The sequence below is a fragment of the Lepidochelys kempii genome, chromosome 1 (genome assembly GCF_965140285.1).
Source record: "Lepidochelys kempii isolate rLepKem1 chromosome 1, rLepKem1.hap1, whole genome shotgun sequence".
Lineage (NCBI taxonomy): Eukaryota > Metazoa > Chordata > Testudines > Cheloniidae > Lepidochelys > Lepidochelys kempii.
The window spans coordinates 136,450,184-136,472,393 of NC_136380.1; the positions used below are offsets into that span (position 1 = coordinate 136,450,184).

General features: G+C 38.4%; 2 protein-coding genes across 24 annotated transcripts in view; one reads left to right on the top strand and one right to left on the bottom strand.

Annotated features, from left to right (window-relative positions):
* The window catches only part of OFD1 (OFD1 centriole and centriolar satellite protein), a 66,212-nt gene extending 50,544 nt beyond the window's left edge, over window positions 1-15,668 (top strand). For 9 of the 12 annotated variants that reach the window (XM_073355046.2, XM_073355102.2, XM_073355026.2 and 6 more), the window contains 7 exons: window positions 3,022-3,122; window positions 6,006-6,161; window positions 9,089-9,208; window positions 10,728-10,885; window positions 11,656-11,841; window positions 12,848-12,918; window positions 14,723-15,668. In XM_073355046.2, the coding sequence (XP_073211147.2) occupies window positions 3,022-3,122; window positions 6,006-6,161; window positions 9,089-9,208; window positions 10,728-10,885; window positions 11,656-11,841; window positions 12,848-12,918; window positions 14,723-14,768 (838 nt within the window). In that variant the 3' untranslated portion in view covers window positions 14,769-15,668. Of the gene's footprint in view, window positions 1-3,021; window positions 3,123-6,005; window positions 6,162-9,088; window positions 9,209-10,727; window positions 10,891-11,655; window positions 11,842-12,847; window positions 12,919-14,722 lie in introns of those variants that run through there. The other 3 variants (XM_073355065.2, XM_073355083.2, XM_073355093.2) reach the window with 3 other exon arrangements.
* A 1,355-nt stretch (window positions 15,669-17,023) lies between these two features.
* Window positions 17,024-22,210, bottom strand: part of GPM6B (glycoprotein M6B) — a 137,815-nt gene continuing 132,628 nt past the window's right edge. For 8 of the 12 annotated variants that reach the window (XM_073355265.2, XM_073355250.2, XM_073355204.2 and 5 more), the window contains 3 exons: window positions 21,925-21,998; window positions 21,510-21,575; window positions 17,024-18,925 (listed from right to left, as the gene is read on the bottom strand). In XM_073355265.2, coding sequence (XP_073211366.1) covers window positions 18,776-18,925; window positions 21,510-21,575; window positions 21,925-21,998 — 290 coding nt within the window. In that variant the 3' untranslated portion in view covers window positions 17,024-18,775. Of the gene's footprint in view, window positions 18,926-20,361; window positions 20,552-21,509; window positions 21,576-21,924; window positions 21,999-22,210 lie in introns of all 12 variants that reach the window. The other 4 variants (XR_012160183.1, XR_012160184.2, XR_012160186.2 and 1 more) reach the window with 2 other exon arrangements.

The following is a 22,210-nucleotide window of genomic DNA, read 5'->3' on the forward strand; positions in this document are numbered from 1 at the left end:
TAACTGAAATGTACTAACGTCAAGAAATTGAACTGTGCACCAACGTTGGGTGGACCAGTAGTAAATAGTGTTACAGTAGGTGTCTGCCTTAGAATGTTAACCCTAGTCCTTTAGTTCAAAGGGTCACTTTTCTCACCGTTGCCCTGGTGAACTGAAGCACACCACCAGAGAGATCCAAAGACTGACCAATGGCATTTTCAAGCGATAAAGTGACATCAGTTTCTCATCAGCCATCATCGATCAAAGATATGTTTTAATGAGCCTGAGCTTCAAAAACCTGCGCTCACCACTCGCGACAAGCAGCCTGAGCAGAATCCTCAAACCTATCCACACGTTAGGAAAAGTGTTGCTAACAACAAAAACAGCACCCCGAGCCCGATGCCCCCCCAAGCCCAGTATCCCAGGTGGTCACCTGCCCCTAAATCAGGCCCTGCTCCTGACACCATCTTGAGAAATCTCCTGGAGGTCAGCTACATTCAAAGAATGAGAGTTCTGCATAGATGGTGTGAAAAAAGGGACAATTACTTATCTTGTAATTCTGTTTTTCTGAAAGATCAGTTGCAGGATTGTCACTCACCCACCCACCTACCCTCCAAGTCTTTTGTTGAAGGATAGGCAGTTGTAGGCTCAGGTTGCCATAGCAAGTGCTCGTTTGTCCTTATTTATTTATTTATTTGAAAAATCAACTCATTTGTACTCATTTAAAATGAGATATAGATAATTTATTTTTGTATTTTATGCAGTTAGAGATTAGGGAGCTTTTGATTCTTGGTCTTGAAAAGAACTGGTTGGAATTTTCTGGGGTCTCTTAGGTAGGTGCATGTTTATCCTGGTGCCTCTATAGTGTCTCACCTTCCACTATTCCATTCCATTTATTCATGCTGTCCTCACTATCTCACTGATGTCCCATTTGGTACTAACATGATAGACCTCACCCGTTGAGGGTTAAGTGCTGTTAATCTCTATGAGAATATTGTAAGAGAAGATGGCTATAGCATGCAACAATTTATTTTTCTGAAATACAAAGCAATAAATGTGTGGGCTTTTTCCAGCTGTTCAGTCTGAGCATCAGGTAAATGTGTCATAGTTGATAGTATTTATATAGCTGGGTAAGGTTAGAAAGAGGGAAGGGGAGCTAACAAAAAAAATAAAAGAAACCATGATACTGCCTCCCAAGTGTGGAAAATCTGGTGTATTTCCAGTAGAGTGGTCCATATTCTGTCCAGAACACCAGGGAGACAATCAAAAGAAAACACCTCATCCATCACTGGGAAAAATGTCTTTTCTCAAGACACCCTCATTACAGTTAGTTTCCTGCCCCAACCTGCGAGTGGGTGGGAAGAAGGTGAATAAAAGCAACCCCTTCTTTCCCTTAGGAGAAATGACTTCATTTCTAGTATTCTGGCTCTGTGGGAAGTATTGTTTTCTTTACTGTTATTCCCAAAATACATTGGTATCATCAGAAGGACAGGGATGAGCCCTTTACATCAGACCTTCCATCTCTCATTAATCCTAGATATAGGTTTGATTACTACAGTTTTAATGCTGATTCCTAAAAAAATTTAAGGATTGAATATTTTGATTATAGGTTAGGATGCCAGTTTTACTGTCCATAAAGCACCTTTATATAAATCTTTGTTTCTCAGAATAATAGTTTTTAATTCATTTTTCTAGTCATTTATTGTTGACCGAGACACCATTAGCTGTTTTATGGAATGTTGTTGATACTGGATACCGTCCATATTCATCAACATTGCTGTGATAAAATGGTTTGTGAAAACCATTTGAGATTCATGCAAATAATTGCCTTTAATGAGACAAACCTCTCTTACTTTTGTTTACTGAATTTGTCCCATTGAATTCCAGGCCTTCCTAACACTTCTACAGGATTTAACACGAGCAATATTATACAAAGTGGCATGCGTCCTTGGACGCTAGATAGATAATATATACCCAACAGACAAAAATTTCTGTAAAGGAGAGATTAAAAACCATTTAATATAGATTATGTACAGATTATAAATTATCTAGATTATATAGTTCTAGAAATACCGCTTATATTTGACTGCAGTAGATGGTGTGTGTAATTTACAGGGTTTTTCTGTATATTGAGCCATTCTTCTGAAATGGCAGAACCAACATTGCTAGGAGTATTTTTCCCTTAGTCTTAATTAATGTAAATTGAAGTCTGTCTCTTAGAGCCTGTTCATTTTATGTATCCTCCTCTTTCTCTTCACCCCATAAAAAGCTTATTCCTTAGACTTTTTTCATAAATATTTTGTATTGTTTATGCTTATAGTGAAAGACTAATATAGCCAGGTGCTGACAAACTTCTGTATACAGGGCTACTGGGCATCTCATTTGTGACCTGCAGCTCTCTTTCTGCTTTATGGATAAGAGATTGCTAGCTGTGTTACAATGGGTGTATTATGCTTGATGCTGTTATAGACAAATCCGCAGTAGTAGTTAGAAAGAGACCACAAAACTCATTTTCCATAGGGCCAAAGAAGGATTGTAAACTGTGGTTTTAGGGATGAAAGGCTATTTAATCTAACGGACTGTCATGGCATCAAAGCACTGGACACAAATTAAACTACAAAACTGAACGTGGTTAAAAAGGACATAATTCTTAATCTCTCTTCCCTTTGTACATGTGATCCTTTTTGCCTTCTTTCTTGTTTTTTGTTTTCTCTTTCTGTTTTAACTCCATTTCATAGAATATCTTTCTTTTTATAAGTATTCACTCTTCCCAGTCGTGGGTATGTTTTGGGGAGAAACTGCAGGAGAAGGTGAGTCTTGCATTCAGACCTGAAGGTGGTCAGGATTAGGTTACTGTATTTCAATTCCATATCATGTAAATTCTGATTTATACGTTAGTTTGCTTATGTGGTTTTACAATTTTCTTAGTCCTTAGCTACTCTTGGGTACTACAGACTATTGTCAGATCTCTACCTGCTGATGTACTTGACATTTTGGTTATTAAACCTTTAAATTCATGTTCTCTTTCCTCCTCGCTTTCAGTCTTCGTAAACAGCAAGCTGATAATCAGGACTTCAATGACTCTTCAAAGCCAGAAAAGCTAGCATATGAGGACCTTGAAGAACATGATTCTTCTCTTAAATGTAAGTTTTAGTGTGTTTTTTCAGACAGTTACTTAGTAAATGGAAAGAGTAGAAGAGCTTGTTATTTTCCTTAAGGTTAACCATTCCTTTCAACCTAAAATTAGCAAAGGGTTAGCGGGGGTGCCTGAGGGATTCATATTAGAAAGAAATGTTGTTTAATACATTTATGATGGAGAAGTTACAAGACCACAGTTTAGCTTATGTCAGAGATTTCAGTTTAAGCTTTTCAGATATTATTTTATTATTATTATTATTAAAATATTATGCAAACAGAACTGTGCAACCTTAACTACAGTGAGACCGCTTGTGTGTGGAGAAGAAGGTGAATATTGAGGTATCAAAATTTGCAGATAACACAGTTGTTTAGGTTAATAAAGACTGGAGAAAACTGTTATTAAAGCCACATGATTGGGTAGGAAATTAAACTCACTGTTGACAAATAGACCATCAGTTAAAGGTAGAATACTTCTCAAAGATATGGATGCAGAGATAAGGGGGAGGGATAGCTCAGTGGTTTGAGCATTGGCCTGCTAAACCCGGGGTTGTGAGTTCAATCCTTGAGGGGGCCATTTAGGGATCTGGGGCAAAAATTGGGGATTGGCCCTGCTTTGAGCAGGGGGTTGGACTAGATGACCTCCTGAGGTCCCTTCCAACCCTGATATTCTATGATCAGCATTAGCTCCAGGTGTCACATTGTCTCAATTCATGCATTGTTGTTGGGGCTCATAGAACATGGAGCAAAAGGTAACAGTTCCCTACTTGCTTTCCTAGGTATCAACACAGTATTAAACTTTAAATAAAACATCTCTAAGATTGCTCTGGTTTTCCATGGCAGACATGCTGGCTATGTTGAGTGATGAGTTGATGAAGTGGGTGACTGTTCTGTGGATTTTTCCCCTTAGTTTTAGTTATTTGAATCATCAGTTTTAATTCGTTCCATTTAGTTTTCTTTTTACAGCTTTTAAATACAGTAACTCCTGACCTAACGTCGCCCCGGTTAACATTGTTTCGTTGTTACATTGCTGATCAGTTGGGGAACATGCTTGTTTAAAGTTGTGCAATGCTCCCTTATAATGTCCTTTGGCAGCCGCCTGCTTTGTCCACTGCTTGCAGAAAGAGCAGCCTATTGGAGCCAGTTGGTGGGGGCTTGGAACCAGGGTGGACCGGCAGGCCCTCCATCAGCTCCCCGCTCCCCTAAGTTCCCTGTGCTGCAGCCGCCCAGCAGGCTACCAATTGCCGGCAGTTCAGCTGTCTCTCCCGCCACTGCCATGTGCTGTTCCTGCCCTCTGCCTTGGAGCTGCTCCTGGGAGCCTCCTGCTTGCTGTGCAGAGTGGAGGGAAAGAGGGGTGCTAATGTCAGGGTGTCCCCCTTCCCCCGCACCTGCCCCCCGCTCCTGTACCTTATCTCCACAGAGTCGGGGGGGAGACGAAGACATGACAGGGCTCAGGACGGAGAAAGCTTGCTAGCAGCAGCTGCTGTCTCAACTTGCTGATCTACTTAAAAAGGCAACGTACTAAGAGTGGTGTCAGCGTACTTAAAGGGGCAATGCGCGTCTGTCTCTCTTTCTCTGCCATGCTGTCTCCCTTCCCTCCATTCATGCTGCCTTGTAGAGTGTGAGGCTATATTAAGAACAGTGTGTTAACCCTTGAGGGCTCAGCCGAGTGCTGGTTCATCATTTAGCAGTAAGGCATTCCCTGGGAAATATCCCACCCTCTTCCACCCTCTGACTCCACCACTTCAACCAAGCTTCACAATCATCATTGCTGTGTACAGTACTAAATTGTTTGTTTAAAACTTATACTGTCTGTATATTTATATATATGTGTGTGTGTGTGTGTATATATAGTCTTTTGTCTGGCAAAAAGAATTTTTTCCCTGGAACCTAAACCCCTCCATTTACATTAATTCTTATGGGGAAATTGGATTTGCTGAACATTGTTTCGCTTAAAGTAGCATCCTTCAGGAACATAACTACAATGTTAAGCGACACATTACTGTAGATTATTTAACAGTATTTTACGTTATTTTTAATGCAGCTTGTATTAGTTGAAATACTTCTACACTAGGTATTTCTGCTCATACAATTAGGATATGACGTTTATTCATTTAAATTATTAAATTACTTACTTTTACAGTAGATACTTTTAGGAACTGATTCTAATTCACCTATTTTTATTCCTTTATTTTACTGGATTTGAGAACAGACTGGATGCTATGAGTAACTGGAAAAACCAGGTATCATGCCTAGATAGAATTAGCTAAATGCCTCCTCATCTAATTAGTGATGCACATGAACAGAAGGGATAATTTGAGATATTTGTACCTAGAGCTGGTTCTAAATTAACTGTACTGACCCCCAGTGTTATGTTGGGTGTACCAGTGAACACCTCCATTGGCATGTGAGTGGAGGAAAAGAGCTGTCAGAAAGGAGGAAGGGAGCAGAAAGAGAAGAAACATGAAAAGCATATGCCACGACCTGCCTTTGCATGGGCACACACCTTGTTCAATATTGATTTCTCTGTGGCACTAGTACAGTCATTTTACCCCTGTGAACTTCCTCTCAGGGCACTTGCCAATAAATATAGGCAATCCTGGCTCCTTTTCCTAACTCCGTTTTGAGGGCCCTGCAGATCTCTCCAAACTGATGACACCTCTGACTTCTGGGTTTGAAAAACCACTAAACTTCTATTTAACCAGATTAAACATAATAAGAGTGTTCAGTAATCCTTGTACTTCTTACTCCATTAGGGCAGTGGTCTCCAAACTTTGGGGCGCGTCCCCCTAGGGGAGCGCAGAGGAATGTTCAGGGGGACGTGGCAAGTCTTGATCCAGCCCCCATGGGGGATGTGGAGAGAGCGTCACCTAGCCCTGCTCTGTCCCTAGGTCTGCTGCACCCTAAGCCTGCCCCCAGCTCCGTCCTCAGCTCCACTTCTGCTCCTGGACCTAGCTCCCGACCCCTGACCCCGACTGCGACTCCTAACCACAGTTCTGGCCCTGAGTCCAGCTCCGGTGGGTGTGTGTGGACAGATTCAATTACAGGTAAGGGGGGTGGGGCGCGATTTAAAAAGTTTGAGGACCACTGCACTAGGGAAAGCCTAATCTTACAGGAGCCTGGCAGTATTTCCCTTCCTGATCAAAGTCTACCTTTGCATTCCCCTCTGTGATTCTGCTCCCTCTCTCCTCAGAAGTCAAAAAACCAACCTTTCGAATTAACGCCTACCCCCCATCCCCCCGCCCCCAAGATTTCCAAACAAGCAATCTGGGAGGCGCTTCCACTAGGAGTCCAAACCTCTGTGTACCAATGGCATGTGTTCTCTTTGTCCTGTAACATACCCCATCATGCAGTTTTGTTTAACACTTATCCAATAACATCTCATATCATACAATTTCAAGTTAACCTTGTACCTTCTCCACAGCATATAAAAAGCAAAAAAGAAAAAGGGGGAAATACAGAAAGCGGGGAAGTAGATAACAAAGGAATAAGACAAAAAGAGAAGAGAGAAAAAAAGGAGAGTGTAGCAATTATATCAGCACATGGTGCCAGGGGACATCAGGAGACAGGAAATGCCCATCTGCCAGTCCAGCCTAAAATGGGTTCCATCACTGATGTAGATAATTACCATGACAGCACAGTTATTCCTAACTCATAGCAATAAAAACCTCTCTAGCACTCTTCACCCACGTGTAAGAATGAAGATACATACAGAGCGAGATAATTTTTATTTTCTAAATAGTGTTGTTGCTTTCTGGCTGCAAATAAAGATCATTCTTGCTGTACTAGTTGCTGTCTTATTTTGGTGAATATATTACTGTTGATGATCTAGTTCTCTGTTTCTGCGTGGATGACTGATTTTTAGAAGTTGGATCCAAGATCTAGTAACCGAGGAACAACATTGGTACTTCTTGCAGTGTGTTTTATGAAATATATGAACTCTGATACATTTATATGCATAATTTTTATATATATATATATGGACATTTTAGACTTCGATTATTTAAAGATCTTTATATTAATACTGTTTTCTGCTCTTAGAATATTAGAAATGGTTTTGCTATTTAGTCATTCCTTGTGCCAATCTGCACACATGAAATTCTGCTGTTTCAAGCATGGGGAATACAAAACAACATATTGATGATGATTGTTGATAATGACTACAAAATAAGTAATATCTGTGTTTAGGCAGCCATATCTTTATTATTAATCAAAGTTATCATTTAAAACTAATTTAAAAGAAAACAAAAAAAGATGCTTTTGAGTATGTTAATCATATGATGGGTTATCTGATGTACATGAAAGAGAATGAGATTTGTGTGTCATTATACACAAGGCTGGTGAATCAAGATTGGAAGTTTTTCTAAAGATATGCTTTAGGAATTATTTTGGGGGAAGTTCTAGGGCCTGTGTTATACAGGAGGTTAGACTAGATGATCACAATGGTCCATTCTGGCCTCAGAATCCATGAATACCTATTACTGAGGTTGCCTGAGACTTCTCACTATAAGATCCTGTTTTCAGTTGCTTATAACTTCGCCAAACTTTAACTATTTTGGAAGGACTTTTCTGTGCGAGTTGTGTGCTTCAGGATGAAAAGTTTTTGGAAAATTGTCCCCTGGTGTGAATGCATTATGAGACAGTCTTTAATTATGTAATCACATTCTATTTTTTCCACAAGATGCCTGTCTCATTCAGTGAACGAGATAGATCTGCTCTGTGGATGGATCAGGGTTGTGTAGCAAAGAAGGCTGTTGTGTGTCGGACCTCTGCTTCATTTGTTGCAGTAGTTGGAAGGTGTGTAGTGAAGGTGGCAGGGGATTGTAGGAAAAGAAAGGAAGGTCTTGTGATTAAGGCAATTGAATTCCAGAGTTCCTATGTGATGCTAGGCAAGTCACTTAAGTGACTACCTGTCAGAAGTTTGGTTTATGTTCATCTTTTTCTGGATGCCTTACTTGAGACAGTTGGGTCTGACTTGCAGAAGTGCTGAACACACATTTGCAACTGAAGTCAATGGGAGCTGTGCTTGGAACATATAAAAAGCTATATAATGCTAAATTGCATGAAAATCCAATGACCTAGGTTTTTCAAATTGGGCACCCAAAATTAGTGGATATTTCTGACTTTAATTTGTGCCTCAGTTTACCATATGTAAAATGGGGATACCACTATCTTACCTGACAATGGTCTTGTGAAAATGAATTCTTTATTATTTGTGGAACGGTCAGATACTACAGGAATGAGCACCATAGAGAAGCCAATGAGGAAATTAATACTTCTGTCTTCAGAGCAGGGTTTGAATAGTAGTGTGCAGTAAGTAAGGCCTGGGGCCATACATTGAACAATGAGGAGAAAACAACATATTGAATAGCTGATCATGAAGTGAACTCCATTCATCCTGAATGAGGTGGGTCCTGTGGACAAAATAGTATGTGATCATGTAATCAAAGACTATCTCATAATGCGTTACACACAAGTGTGACTAATTAAGGTTGAACAGGCATTCTGGCATTTCCTAACTTCTGAGGGCTTTTTATGTAGTTCTTTGTGAGATGTGTGTGTGTGTGTGTATGTATATATATATATATAGGCACACAGATATAGTATGTGAAGGAAACCTACTTGTTTTTTACATTTTGGGGCTATATTTATGAATCAAATAAGAATTTTAAAAATCTTTTATCTCACAAGTATATGTTGATTTCAGTTGTGCCAGTAGCTTTAGTTGTTACGTGTTGTCACAATCAGTTTTCAAAGCCAATCAATGCCATGATTATGATTAAAGTAGCAAGTGCAGCCTACTTGATATTTCTTAATTTTCAGTTAAATGGTTGAGTTTGGAGGGGAGAGGGCTTAATTAATGGCTTAAATTTATGTATTCTCACTCCAACCATTCCCACACTTTGTGTCCGTTCCTTTGCCCCACTATTATAATTACAGAATAATGAGGCCATTGTTCAAACTTCTTCTCCAGATCAAGGGGACATTCCAGAGCAGTTTGAAAGTGATGTGTCACATCCATCTGGGGACAGCGTCAATGGGAGCAATGTCACAAACGCTGTGCCAGCAACAGCCACTTCACAGCAGGATTTAAGTGAGTTCTTAGCTCCGAAACAAAAGCAAATACCCTTTTTAGATGGTCAATGTATTAAAACAAAAAGCAAACAAAAATTAGCATTTTGTAGTTTCCTGCATTGAAGTGGTTGAAAACTTTTCTCAAAGCTAGTGTTTAGGTACTAATGAAGAAGGGATAATACATCTTTTTTTTGTTAATTCTTGACTTACTGTAGGATGATGATTTTCACCAGTACTTCTATTAACTTTGTTTTAATTTCATCTTTTTAAGTTTGCTTTTTGGCTTCTGAAGAGACTTCATTTTTTTGTTTTGGCCTCAATATTAATTTCATGATCTTTGCTTCTTTAGGGAGAAACTTTCTTCAACATTTATCTTAATGTGTGTCTGCATTTGCTGATTGTCTTGCATACCAATTCGCTCAGTATATAATCACTATTGTGAAGGGTGTCAATATAAAACCCAAAGAGATAGATAGGCAAAGATGATTTAAATGCAGCATGCTTAATTTCTCCAATGCTTCAGTACAGTTCAGTGGTATAATGGTCTAGAGCATCTTGCTGGGTATGAAGGTAGTTTTCAAGTCTTACCCAAAGGCGTTGCTGTGGGCAGAAGGCTTTCTAGCTTCAAATAGTTTCTGGTATTTTGTGCATGTAACAAATTACTACTTTATAGAAGTAAATGGTCTTAGCATTTAAACTCCATGGGTTTAACTAGATTTATGTGCTGTGATCGTTTTTCCTAAATAACTACTTTATAATACTTTGTATTTTTGTAACCTCTTCTATCCAAATATCTTAAAACATTTTACAAATACTAAAAAATTAAACCTTGCAGCATCCTTATGAGGAAGACAAGTAGTATCATCTTCATTTTACAGATCAGGACATTGAGGCACAGAGAGGCTCAGGTTAACATTTTCCTACTTAGAACCTAAACTAGGGCATCTCTAAATCCATATTGACCTCAGTGGGAGCTGTGTGTGTTTACCACTTGTAAGTCAGGCCACTTATTTAGAAGCCTACTGTAAATATGGATTTCATCTACTTGAGGTTAGGCATCCAGATTTGAAAAAAATTGGCTTAAATAACTTGCCCAAGGTCACTCTGGAAGTCTGTGGCACAGCTGGGAATTACACACAGGTCTCCTGACTCCCTCTCCTCTGCTTTAATCATAAAACTCTCCTATCTCTTTGGCTTAAGTCTTGGAGTTTCATTGTGTAACCAGTAAGATAAGAAAACCTAATAATTGAAAAAAAATTGCCTGCTAAATTAGCTCAAATTAACAATATGTTACATGGTACATGTGTAAATTACACATCCAGGTTTTTTAGGTTTATTATAGGTGCAATACAGAAACAGTTACATAATCAATTTGCTGCTTACTTGTTTGTCTGTTTTCCATCTTTCCCAATCGGGACTACCAATTCACTCAATGTATTACCAAACTGCATGTCACACTTTATTTCAATAGCCAACACTTGCAAATCTTGATTACAGCACTTTGTATGTCAAATGGCACAGAAATAATTTTATTACAGCAATGGTTGATCAAAGACAGTCTGAAGAACAGAAAAGAGAAGAGAGTGAGAAAAAATGGGAAGAAGAAAGAAGAGAAAGAGAAGAAAGAAGGCAGAGAGAAAGGCAGGAAGCACTGGAAAGGGAGGAAAGAGAACTAGAAAAACTGAATGAAGAAATGGTGATGTAATATTTTAATTTCTGACAGGAATGCAACTTTGTTATACCATATAATTTGAACTAAAGTAACCACATCGCAATCCTAGACAACTTCCTACATTGTTTTTTCTATGTGAATTTAACATAGAATAGTTTATCCTGGATTTACTGTCATTAATAATAGTTCTGTAGCTACATTAATAACTAAACTTCCTTGTTTCTAAAATTTCTCTCCAGATTAAAAGCTTGCTGTCCAGTAATTCATGTTACTATGTGATACTATTGTGTGGCATTGGTTTCAACCTGGGCAGGGTTTGGCTTATTGTAAGCCAAAACTAGAGACTGTTTTCTAAATTGGCTCCCAGATTGGAACAAACTGAATGAAAAAATGTGATACCCAATACCCAGTCCCTCAGGTTTCAGGGTAGCAGCCGTGTTAGTCTGTATTCGCAAAAAGAAAAGGAGGACTTGTGGCACCTTAGAGACTAACAAATTTATTTGAGCATAAGCTTTTGTGAGCTACAGCTCACTTCATCAGATGCATTCTCTACTTAAGTAAAACTCCCATTGACTACAATGGGACTTTGCCTGAGCAAGGACTGCATGATCTGGCCAATCCCAGAAGTGTGAGTGAATACGGTACATGTCACATTAAACACTGCATTCAGACTAGAGCACAGATTACTAGATCAGACTGGTAATGTACTGAACTTCATATATAAAGCCTGATCGAAATATTTTTGAACTGGCTGGTCAGTTTTAAGTGTGTTGCTGTTTTTTGGGTTTTTCTAGAAGTTGATCCAAGATTCGTTGAAAAGTGAAGAAGAAGAAGACGAAAAAAAGACAGACCGTGAAGTGGAAGAGTTGGAAATCAGTAGTCCTGATGCTAAAGACAATTTGTGTGACCCTCGTCCTAATCCACTAGAAAAATACATGAAACTGATAGAGCAGAGCAGAGAGCAGGAGCTGACAAACAAGGTGATATACCAAAACCTGCAGGCAGTAAAAGGGTGATTTCAAAGTGTGACTCTGGCGGACAATGTTTTCTGAATTACAATGTATCCATAGATCATGAGGTGGAGAATACTGTCCACTCAATTTGGTCTTCTTCATTTTCAGTGTGAAAATTAGAGTAACAAAATGTGAGAAGAGGAGCTGGTTTATAATATAGTTAGTCAGTTAACTGTTGGATTTGTGTTCACTGTTGGAGATGTGTCTTCCCAAGGGGTTTTGCCTAGTTCATATGGGAATGGCAAGATTACATTTCTTATGTAAGGCTGTGCCCAGCTATATTGCATTATGTCAGACAGTAACACAGAACAGTATTTAATGTAGTTAGAAATTAACGGTTTCAAAATGTTGTATGTAGACAGAGGATAGTTAAAACTGAGGGCCTAATTTTTAGAGGGACCTCCTCTTGCATGTTCACTAATGGTACACATAATGCACCAAGACAGTAGCACGCACACGATAGAATTTATATTTCGAAAACCCATTTCTGCAGAAATTGGGTTTGCCTCTGTCACTATCATTTATACATGTAAATGATAGTGCACCAAAATTTCAGGTCTGAAATAGTTTCCTGATGAATGGATGTCAAAAATTAAACATTTAGGCCTGAGAGAACAAATAACTGTGATTTAAAAAAAAAAAAAGTCCATTGAAGCATTCCAGTGAGTGGATTGTCATCAAAAATGGAATTTCTTATTATTATTAAAATTATTTTATAAGTTTCTGTTCCGAACTGGTTCACGTTTTGTATCCCAAAACATCATTACCATATTGCTGACAATGTGCTTGCTCTTCTATACAATGTTGTTTAAAAAGTCATGGTGTGCATAAAACTACATAGCTAGCATTTGTTGACAGCAATAGCTTACCTATGTGCTTAAGCTCTCTGTAAGATCATATGCTACGCTAGTACTATTATGTTTGTAAAGTTAGGTCAAAGAACCAAATTTAATGTTTTTCTCTTGTCTGCCAGAGCTCCAAAAAAGAGGAAGTGGAAGAAGTATCGCTGATAGAGAGACTCCTGTCTAGTGAAAAAGATGACAGGTCAGGCTGGATACAGTTATTATTTAAAGCTGAGGTATTCTTAATTGCTAAGGAGTCACAGAAATGGTATTTCAGTTACTTGAAAATGTGACTCATTTTATTAATGTGATAGTTGTGGTTTGATTTATAGGTAACCTATGTCTGCCTTTCAAAAATGAAATTCACATATAACTTTCAGCCAAACCTTTCTCCTAAACGAGTAGATCAAAAGCAATATGCTGAAGTTAGGCATCCTTTTAAGTAAAGACTAGTTTTTTCTTTAATTTTTCTTAGAAAAATGCAGCCCTCTTCTCTTGGCTGAAGAAATTATTACAGCATGTGCAAACACCCCCATTTACAATGATGTTAAACAACAATATTCCAGGGAGATGGGTCAGCAGCCCTGCTGATTAGCCCTTCAGCCCTGGGACAGCAGCAGCACAACCTTCACCTTGCCCAGAGCTTGAGACAATTCCTGGGGGTTAATGACACTCTTCGTGCCTAACGTCTCTGCAAGGTCAACAAATGAGAGTGCTAAATTGGCAGAGTAGGTTGGCTTATGTGTATATTTGCTCAGTCTGGCACTGGATTGTGATTAACAATTTATTTCAGCTAGACCAGTTGTTGGAGAATAAAAACTCACTTGCTCCAGCTCTGAGCCAGATCTGAGCCAATGATGTCAAAGATTCCTTATCCCATCCCACCGGTCCCCAAGCCCATTTCTTCATTCCATCTATTAGATTGGTGGGGTTTGTTTTTTTTCAGTTGCAAAGAGAAGAGGTGCAGTGTTATGCTCATGTGGATGGGCTTGTCTGAATTTTTACATAAAGAGCTAATTGTTGAAGTAAATCTTGAACTATCCCTGCTTTCCAATAGTTATCCCTTTTGAGGTCTGATGATTGGTTGTTATATGCTTAGAAGGTATTTTAATGCCTTTTCTGCAAATGCTCCTGCGCTTCACCTGAGATGATGGTCTTTTTCCGTTGAAATCATTGGAAGTTAGAGTAACCCTGGGACAGACAAAAAACAGCAGATGTAGCTGGAGCGTTTCAGTAGGAGTTTGAATGGTTTAATAAGTTACGTGTACTCAAGTAGATAAACATTGACTGCATAATTTAAATTCGTAGGTTGTTACTAAAGTATGTCTTCCTTACTGTGCCTGTGTTTACACTGCAAGGTAGCGGTGTGACTTGCCCTGCTTGTGCTAGCTCTCTTTGGCAGCAGAGGCACAAGTGAGCCATGCCCCTTAGAAACCCACCTGAAACTGGTAGGTAAATACCCAGCCCTGCATCCGGTGCCACTGCCCAGGCTTCTGCAGCTACCCTGCTGTTTATACTCACATTGGTCAATTAGAGCTAGCACAAGCATGTGTAGACGAGCAAAGGAAATTACATGTCTTGCGCACAGCGTAGACCGTCTGTATTTCTCCCCTCTCATGCTGAACAATGTGTTACTGTAAGGTTGTGCATGAATGCTGACAAAGGATTCCCATCTAACAAAAACTGTGTATTATCTATCTGCATTTGGGTTCACAAATAGGTACTCTTATTTTCTGAAGGATGATTTCATTGTGTCAGAAGCTTATGCTCAGACACTGGTATTAATTTTCAAGAATCCACTTACTGCCTGGGGCTATTGACAAAGTCACTGTAATTTGAAAGGCTGATTTGTAAAGCCAGAGGTAGGAGGTTGTCTCTTCTTAAATCTCAGGCAAATGGAACTTTCTAGTAGGAAGGGAAGATATTTAGACGCATGAGTAAATTTCAGGCAGAAGACTGCTTCAGAACCCATTCATAACTCCTTTTCCCTTCTACCCCACATTTAGTGCTGCAGGCGTCTCTCATGGAGAACCAGATGAAGACTTCTGGTGAATAGCCGCTACTCTCTCCTAATGACCAGCACAGTGGAGGATGGTGTGAAGTTATGTAAACAGTCACTAGACCACAAGAACTGAATATTTTCATGCACAATGGTTTCAGCTGGGGATCAGAATTAAAGTTTAACATGTTTGTATTAAAAAAATTATAAGCCTTTTACAAAGACATTATCCCAAATGAGTCCTTTTAGATGAATCTGCTATGACTGGTAGTACTAATAGCTGCTAAAACCTTAAGCACATGGCCTAACCTTTGTGTTTTAAGCTTTCCCCTATCTTCACAAAATATTCTAGGAGTCACTACAGCCTGTTGATCAGAAAGTGTTTGTTTTCGTATTCGTGAAAAAGCTCTGGGCGGTGACTGAAAAGCAAAGCTGCCTGTACTATTAGGATATAAAGCAGTTCAACATTTTTTCAGGTAAATTAGGTGGCTTTTAAAAAATACCATCCTGCCTTAAGACAAGAGAGTTTTAAAGATTTAAATGATAAAAATGAAAATTCAAACAAAGTAGATTTGAAAGTGGTGGTCTTTTCCAGCGTGCTTACATTGCTGGTTTCACAAAATGGCATGTCAAGCTGACTATCTGTGACACAAGAGCTCAGATATGCCGATTGTGATGCATTCTGATAGACACCTGATAACTATTTCTTTGAGACCTTTAGATTAGTGCAGTTTTTCACTGGAGATAACTTGTTGAAGTACTTTTCTACAGAAGCAGCAAGACAGGGGAAGAAAAATACACTTTAAAAGGCGATCTTCATGCTGTTTCACTGCTGGTATATTAAATACTCCATAGGAGTGGGTATAAACACGACTGTCTTAATCCTCTTCACTTTTTTAGGTTTGCATTTTATAGACTGTTCTGGTATTTTATAATAAAATGTGTCAACGGTGCTCTTTGAAGTTCTCATTATTGAACAGAATTTCCAATTAGTAAGAAATGTAATATGGAAGTACCTATTGGTGCTTTAAAATATTTACCCACAAACCAAAGAGTACTACTCCAGAGGTTTTCAAACTGGGGAGCAGGGAATGTGTTCTGAGGGGGGAGGAAGAAGGAGAAACTTTATGGGGGGAAAAAACCCTTACTGTGCACATTTTCCCAACAGCAATGAATAACTAACAAAGCTGATTTCTTCAGGTCCTCAGTTAGTGCTGTGCCTTTCTGTTCAGATGGCAACGACTTTGTAGAAAGTTATGCAAACTTTACGTTAATCCATTTGCTACGATGTGGTATGTGCATTTAATTGTAAGCATGGACCACAAGCGCAGTTTTGCTTTTGCTCTTATTACAGTGGATTGTTGGCTCATTCGTGCAACAGAAACAATCTCTCAAGTGAAGCACCACTGCTGCATATGTACTTGCGTGGCAGGAGGTGCAAACTGCTACAGTCACAAAGAAGCGGGGAGCATAGTCAAATAAGTCTGAGAACAACTGTACTATACAGTAGGTATGGTGAAGGTGCAACTGGGAGTGTACTTGAGTTGGGTCATGGTTACTGATCAGATGTAACAAGGAGAAAACCCTAGCTTGACTCTCAGGTGGTTGCAGGGTTAGCAATCTTTTTCTGTAAAACAGTGCATGAGATTTTTAATAATTAATATACAAACTGACTGATTCTTCATTCAACCATAGTCACTCTATTGGTAAGTCAAGTTGGCCATATTTAAAAGTTTTTATCCTTTTAAAAAAGCAAACTGAAGGAAAAGTGTCATTTCTCTGCCTTAACTAACTTTTTTTAGTAAATTAACATTTAGCTCAAGAGAATATTTACAGGTAACTTCACAGCAGAGGCGAGTGATTTGGGATAGCAGCTGAGCATTGAGAGGTAGAGACATTTCCAATTTTATACAACTCTCACAAGAGCCAAATATGAAGAAAAATAATTACATCAGGCATATGGTCCTCTGCTGTCCTATATGTTTACTGCCCAGGATATTAGTTTGATTTTAAGAACGTATGAAAAACACTTTGTTGCATGATGTGATTTGAATTTGTTCATTAAAATGCTGTAGCAGTTGTGGGCTGTTATCACAATGGAAACCTCTACAGCCTGTGGCATGACACCTAGAAGCAGAGTCCTGGTAGCATTTCTCCCCAATCTGGTGATATATCCAATAAATATTGAATTATTTTATGCAGGATGAACTTGTCAGATGTAAATTCATCCAAATAAAGTAACTTTCTCATTGTTTGTACAGCTATAACTTTGTCTAAAAAGAGACATAAAATAAGAATAGACAAGTGGTGTGTCTATTATCTACAAATATTTATTATAACACTTGGATATAGCTACAGGAAGCCCTTGGCACTGATAGAAAATATTGATTCACTGTTAGGTTACAAAAATTTATACATAGCAAAATTTAATGCTCTTTACATAAAAATATTAGACTACTTAAACAAAACTTCAGAAAACTCCCAGTAATAGCTACATCGAACTAGAAAAGAATTAGGCTTTAAGACACTGCCTCCATTACCCTTATGCAAACACTGGGCTAGAACATCACCTGCATTGTTGTAGAAATGTTTCTCCTTCATGCAACAGGTAAAACAAACACTAGGCTACACTGTCATCTGCTCTACGTACACTTTGCCCCTTTTTTAAAACTGTCAGATTAGGCATTTAACCAAAAAATCCAACTGTAAGGTAATACTTGAAAAATGTCTGTCCACATCTTAATATTGACTTAGCTAAAGAAACTTGTGCTTCCTTTTTATTTTAATATTCAGCCAACAGTCAAAACTAATCAAACCACACATTAACTTAACATGGGAATATAACTTGACTTTACCATTTAATTTTTTTTTCAAATGACTGATACTTGATTTCCCCCCCCTTATTTATAAAATATTTTGTAAAGAACAAACACCAAATATACCCATCACTAATACTCAAGATATCACTGAATGTTTCTGAAAAAACAAAATGAAGGCAGACTGCTGTGGGACTTTAACACGGCACCAGATTTTTTGCTGAACACCACCCTGGCTTTTTGTGATTTATAAAGCAAAAATGAATAAGCACTGACTATAAACTTAAGCACCGAAGTAGAGAAAGGTGGCTGACCAGTGGTCTGCTTTATGGCTGTATTTTGTATAGCTTATGTGAAACTGCAAATTCACTAGTCTGCTCATTTGGAATAGTCAAATCAGTTTCATTTTAATAAGGTAACACTTTTTGCTTAATAATACAGATAATGGTCTCCTGCTACTATATAAATGCTAAGGCATTTATAGAAAATAAATATTAAGGCAAAGCTGACATTTATTTTCAAAGAAGGGGATCATTATCCTGACCAGCATCTACATTCCATCAACTAGTTAATAAAAATAATTAAAACTTGGAGCAGCTGAGCAATTACTCAGCACCCAGCTTGTGCAGATAGTAAGTGCAGTAGAATGACAGTGGCTCACTATAGCATTATTGAAAAAGATGTGGCTCTGAAAATGGACTTCTGCCTTCTGCCCATAAAGTGCTTTTAGTTAGACACTTGCCCTTTTATGAATCAGCTGGTTTATGACATGCTGAGATTGTATCAGTAAATAAACATGAGCTATGAGAAATCTGATGAGCTAGCCACAGTTTCATTTGGTATAGAACTGGGATAATTGTTTTATCACATCTCACAACTGTGCAATTATTTATGGCCATAAATCTCCTGCTACTTGCCATGCTGGGTCACCCACTACAATTTTGTAGAGGAGCTTTAGGCCACAAGAATTAATACCAAGAGTCTCAAAAGGATGACTGATTGGGCACTTGTTACAAAGTGTTGCCTTTTAAAATGGCTGGACTGAAACCTCTTAAATCTGTACTAAAGAAAGGAAGGTTACCCACTGGAAGGTTTCCCTTTGAACATGTCCCAGGAGCTTGAATGTGAAGTTTTTACACTTCTGTATTAGATTGTTTGGTAGACATACATCTGTACTGCAGAGCAGCCATTTGAGGATTTGTCAGAACTACAAAATTCTTCTGTTGAATTACTCTGGCAAACTTTTATGTGTAAGAATTGAGTTGCTCTTTTGACCGAGACTGGATATCTTGAAGCTCCTGCTCTTCTTTTGCTTTGATATCTTGGTAAGCTTGCATTTTGCTTGCATCCTTTAAGTAGGCCCAGTTAGAAGACAGTATCATGAGGAAGTGGATCTGGAAGAGAAGGGTGAGCATGATGGCTAGTGAGCATGTCAAGAGGCAAAGCGAGCTGCTAGTCAGATTAAGACATTAATTAAACAAAAAACAAAGTTATTCTACATTAATAAGCATTCTGTTGTTAAACAGCACAGAGGCTCATTTCAATTGACTTCTAGAATTTTGCATGCTTATCTTCTAGTTTGCTTACTAAAAACTAGCTCGAGGTGTTAGTGTGCAGAAGTAGTAAAAATGAGCGAAAGAGTTTTACTGATCAGTTAAAATGCAACACAGGAAAAAAGGAAGCAAAAATAGAAGCAGCTTTTTGCATTTGGCAAATATATACTCTGAAGCCTAGAGTCGATAACGGATGCTTAAGTTTGTGGTGTTTTTCTTTAAACACATGTAGTGCAAAGATTCTGGTGAGATTTCCCTCCCGTCCCATTCAACCCCCCAAAGAAGCCTAAAATTGTAAACATTGTTTACTATGAATAATAAAAAGCTACATTTTAACATGGGGATATTAAATAAGGAAATGTGAGTCCAAAACTCTAAGCAAAAGCATGTAGTCTGAGTTAACACATCTTAGTGGTGGCATTTTTATAACTTTTTTTTTTTAAACTCCCATTGTCTACTTTCAGGTAAAGTTTGAGCATATATAGAAATTGTTTCCGTTTGCACAGTAAAAATCTCTTGCCATCTTCTTTTCACCAAATTTCATGCAAGAAAAACCTACATCTGAAAACACCTGGATTCTTTTGTGCCTTTTCAGCAGTGTTGGTCTATGCACAGTTTAGCTTCCCATACAGTCAAACTTATATTTTGAGATCTGGCTACTGAGAAATCAGTTACTACTTCATAAACAGTACCAGCACAGAAGTGACCTAAATGCGGTTTCTTATGGTCAGTTTGGAGTCCAAAAAGGAAAGTGATTGTTTTACGCAGCGCAAGAGCATGGTACTTTCTTTTTCCAGAGAAAGCATGATTTGGCAGTTGTTTGAAAATTTAGTACTGAAGTTTCAATTCTTGTAGAGTTTCCTAAAGCCTCACTAATAGGCTGGGTGTACCTTGTGACTTTGTCATCCACACATTGGAAATACTGGCAAATGTATATGGAGCCTTTTTTTTAAAAATACATTTGTAAACACATGGTTCTGTATGTCAGTCAAACAGCTACGCATCGGCACTCTTCTAATCACCCTGGTCCCTTGTACATCAGCTGTAATGTATGCTTTATTCTCACTATTGAAATTAGTGCACAGGAGAGAGAAAAATAACTAATCACTGGCATTTAAAAATTTGTTTGAGAGATAACTCCTGTCTTCAGAGGATGATTTGCAACATCTAAAGTAACTGAATCCTCTCAACCTTTAGAAAATAGCCAGATCTCATCCACATCAAAATTCATATACAATAAGTCATTTTATTAATCTGATATGCTAAACGATGCTTACTGAAGCTATTTACAAATTACTGTAACAAAATTGAAAAGCTAGACTCTTAGTCTAGGGTGTCAGTGGTATTTCAGGCTATGCATGCAGCTCTTTACTGGGCTTATGCAATTTAGAATTTAGTGCAGCAATCTTCCCGACTCTTAAACTTCAAAACAGCATAGTTATATGTGGTAGCCATCATGTAGATCAGCTGGTGGAAAAGAACAAAATACAGGAGAGTAAGATACAATAAGCTGACGGCTCAAGCCCTCTTGGGCAGTTTTTTGATCAGTTCTATGACAGACATCACTGTCTCAGATGATGATTCAAGACTTGTACTAAGCAAATATTTTGTTATTCCGTTTTAGATATAATCTACAGTCTGGCCTGGGGCTACTACAGTGGAAGAACAGTGACTATTACCCCTGAATTTGGCTAATGCAATGTTAAAAGTTGATAGCTCCAATAGTCCCTTACTGTAAGGAAAAAAAAGTGAAACATGCCATCTTGTTAATACCTAATTTCCACTTGCTGCCTAAGTAGCTTTTGTAGGCCCAGTACCAGTGACCTGACCTAAAGTTTCCTCTGTTCCAACAAGCAGAGTAACAGGTTTACATACTACCCTTCACTACGAAACAAAAAAAAAAGGAGGGACTGGGGAGAGAAATGGCTCAAGTTTAAAAATCCCAGAAGCAGGATATTTCAGAAGAAAAGAGTCAAGAAGTTTGGTTATTTCCAAAGCTGTGAAAAAATGAACTTCCAAAAAAAACAAAACCCTAACTTCTTATGGCCAGAATTTTGGATTTTTCGGCTTGAAATTACCAGAAGTGGGCTTTGTCCCATCTAGAGTCAAACTGGAATTGCAAACTACAAACAGACTAATTTATCAAAGCTGTTAAAAGAGTTGCAATAAGCAAAGTTCTATTCAAAGTGCTATCTCCTCAAAGTTTGCTTGCCTTTGTTGTGGAGGTTCTAATTTAAGAAAGCTACATTGAGGTGCAATGCACCTAAATAATGGTGACTGTGCTATAAGCTTAAGTGCAACAGGTCACTCCATTTCATTTGCGGTATCACTGTTTGCAGGGTGTTTAATTTTTTAAAATATCGGATTGTTAAAAGCTGAAAGGAGTGTGTAAAGTTTCATTAGAAATATGGAGGATGTTACCCACCAGGGCTATGACAGTGGCACCAGCTCCAGCACAGGCCACAATGAACAGGTGATAGGACATGTAGAACTAGAAAAGAAAAGATGAAAAATATTTTAATGATTAGAGGAACATACAATTGAATCTGTTTGCCATTTCAGTGGAGAACTCTAACATGGCCAATTTTTGTAATTAATTTTTTTCCTCTGTTGCTCTATTTATATTACTGGTTATTTACACAACAGGTAGCCCAGGAGACTTAGATACAGGTTTTTTTCTGGCTTTGGATGGCAGGAAGAAAGATGTTAACAATATTGATGTTTGCTACTGTTGCATAGATGGTGGTTTTGGCAGGTTAGTAGAGGCTTCTGAAAAACGCATTTATCTTCCAATATGACTTTCTTTGGCTTCTGCAATAGCCCTGTTGTTTGTATTGTACCTCATTTGTGTTGCAGATGTTCTCTAAAATTGGCCCACAAGCCCTGCCTGGTACAGCATTCCAAGGGATGATACCTGAAATGACGACACCAGAGCAAAACGTACAGTTAGTTCTAAACAGCCAACGCATAACCTTCCATTCCTCTCAAATCTTATTCCTCCCCACCCACGTGCCAGTTGTATTCCCTTATGATGCACCCACACATTGCCCAGTTCAGCTTTGAGTTGGCAAGAGAAACTACAAAGAAATTGCTCAGATTGTGCATTCTCCATACACCAAGACTAGC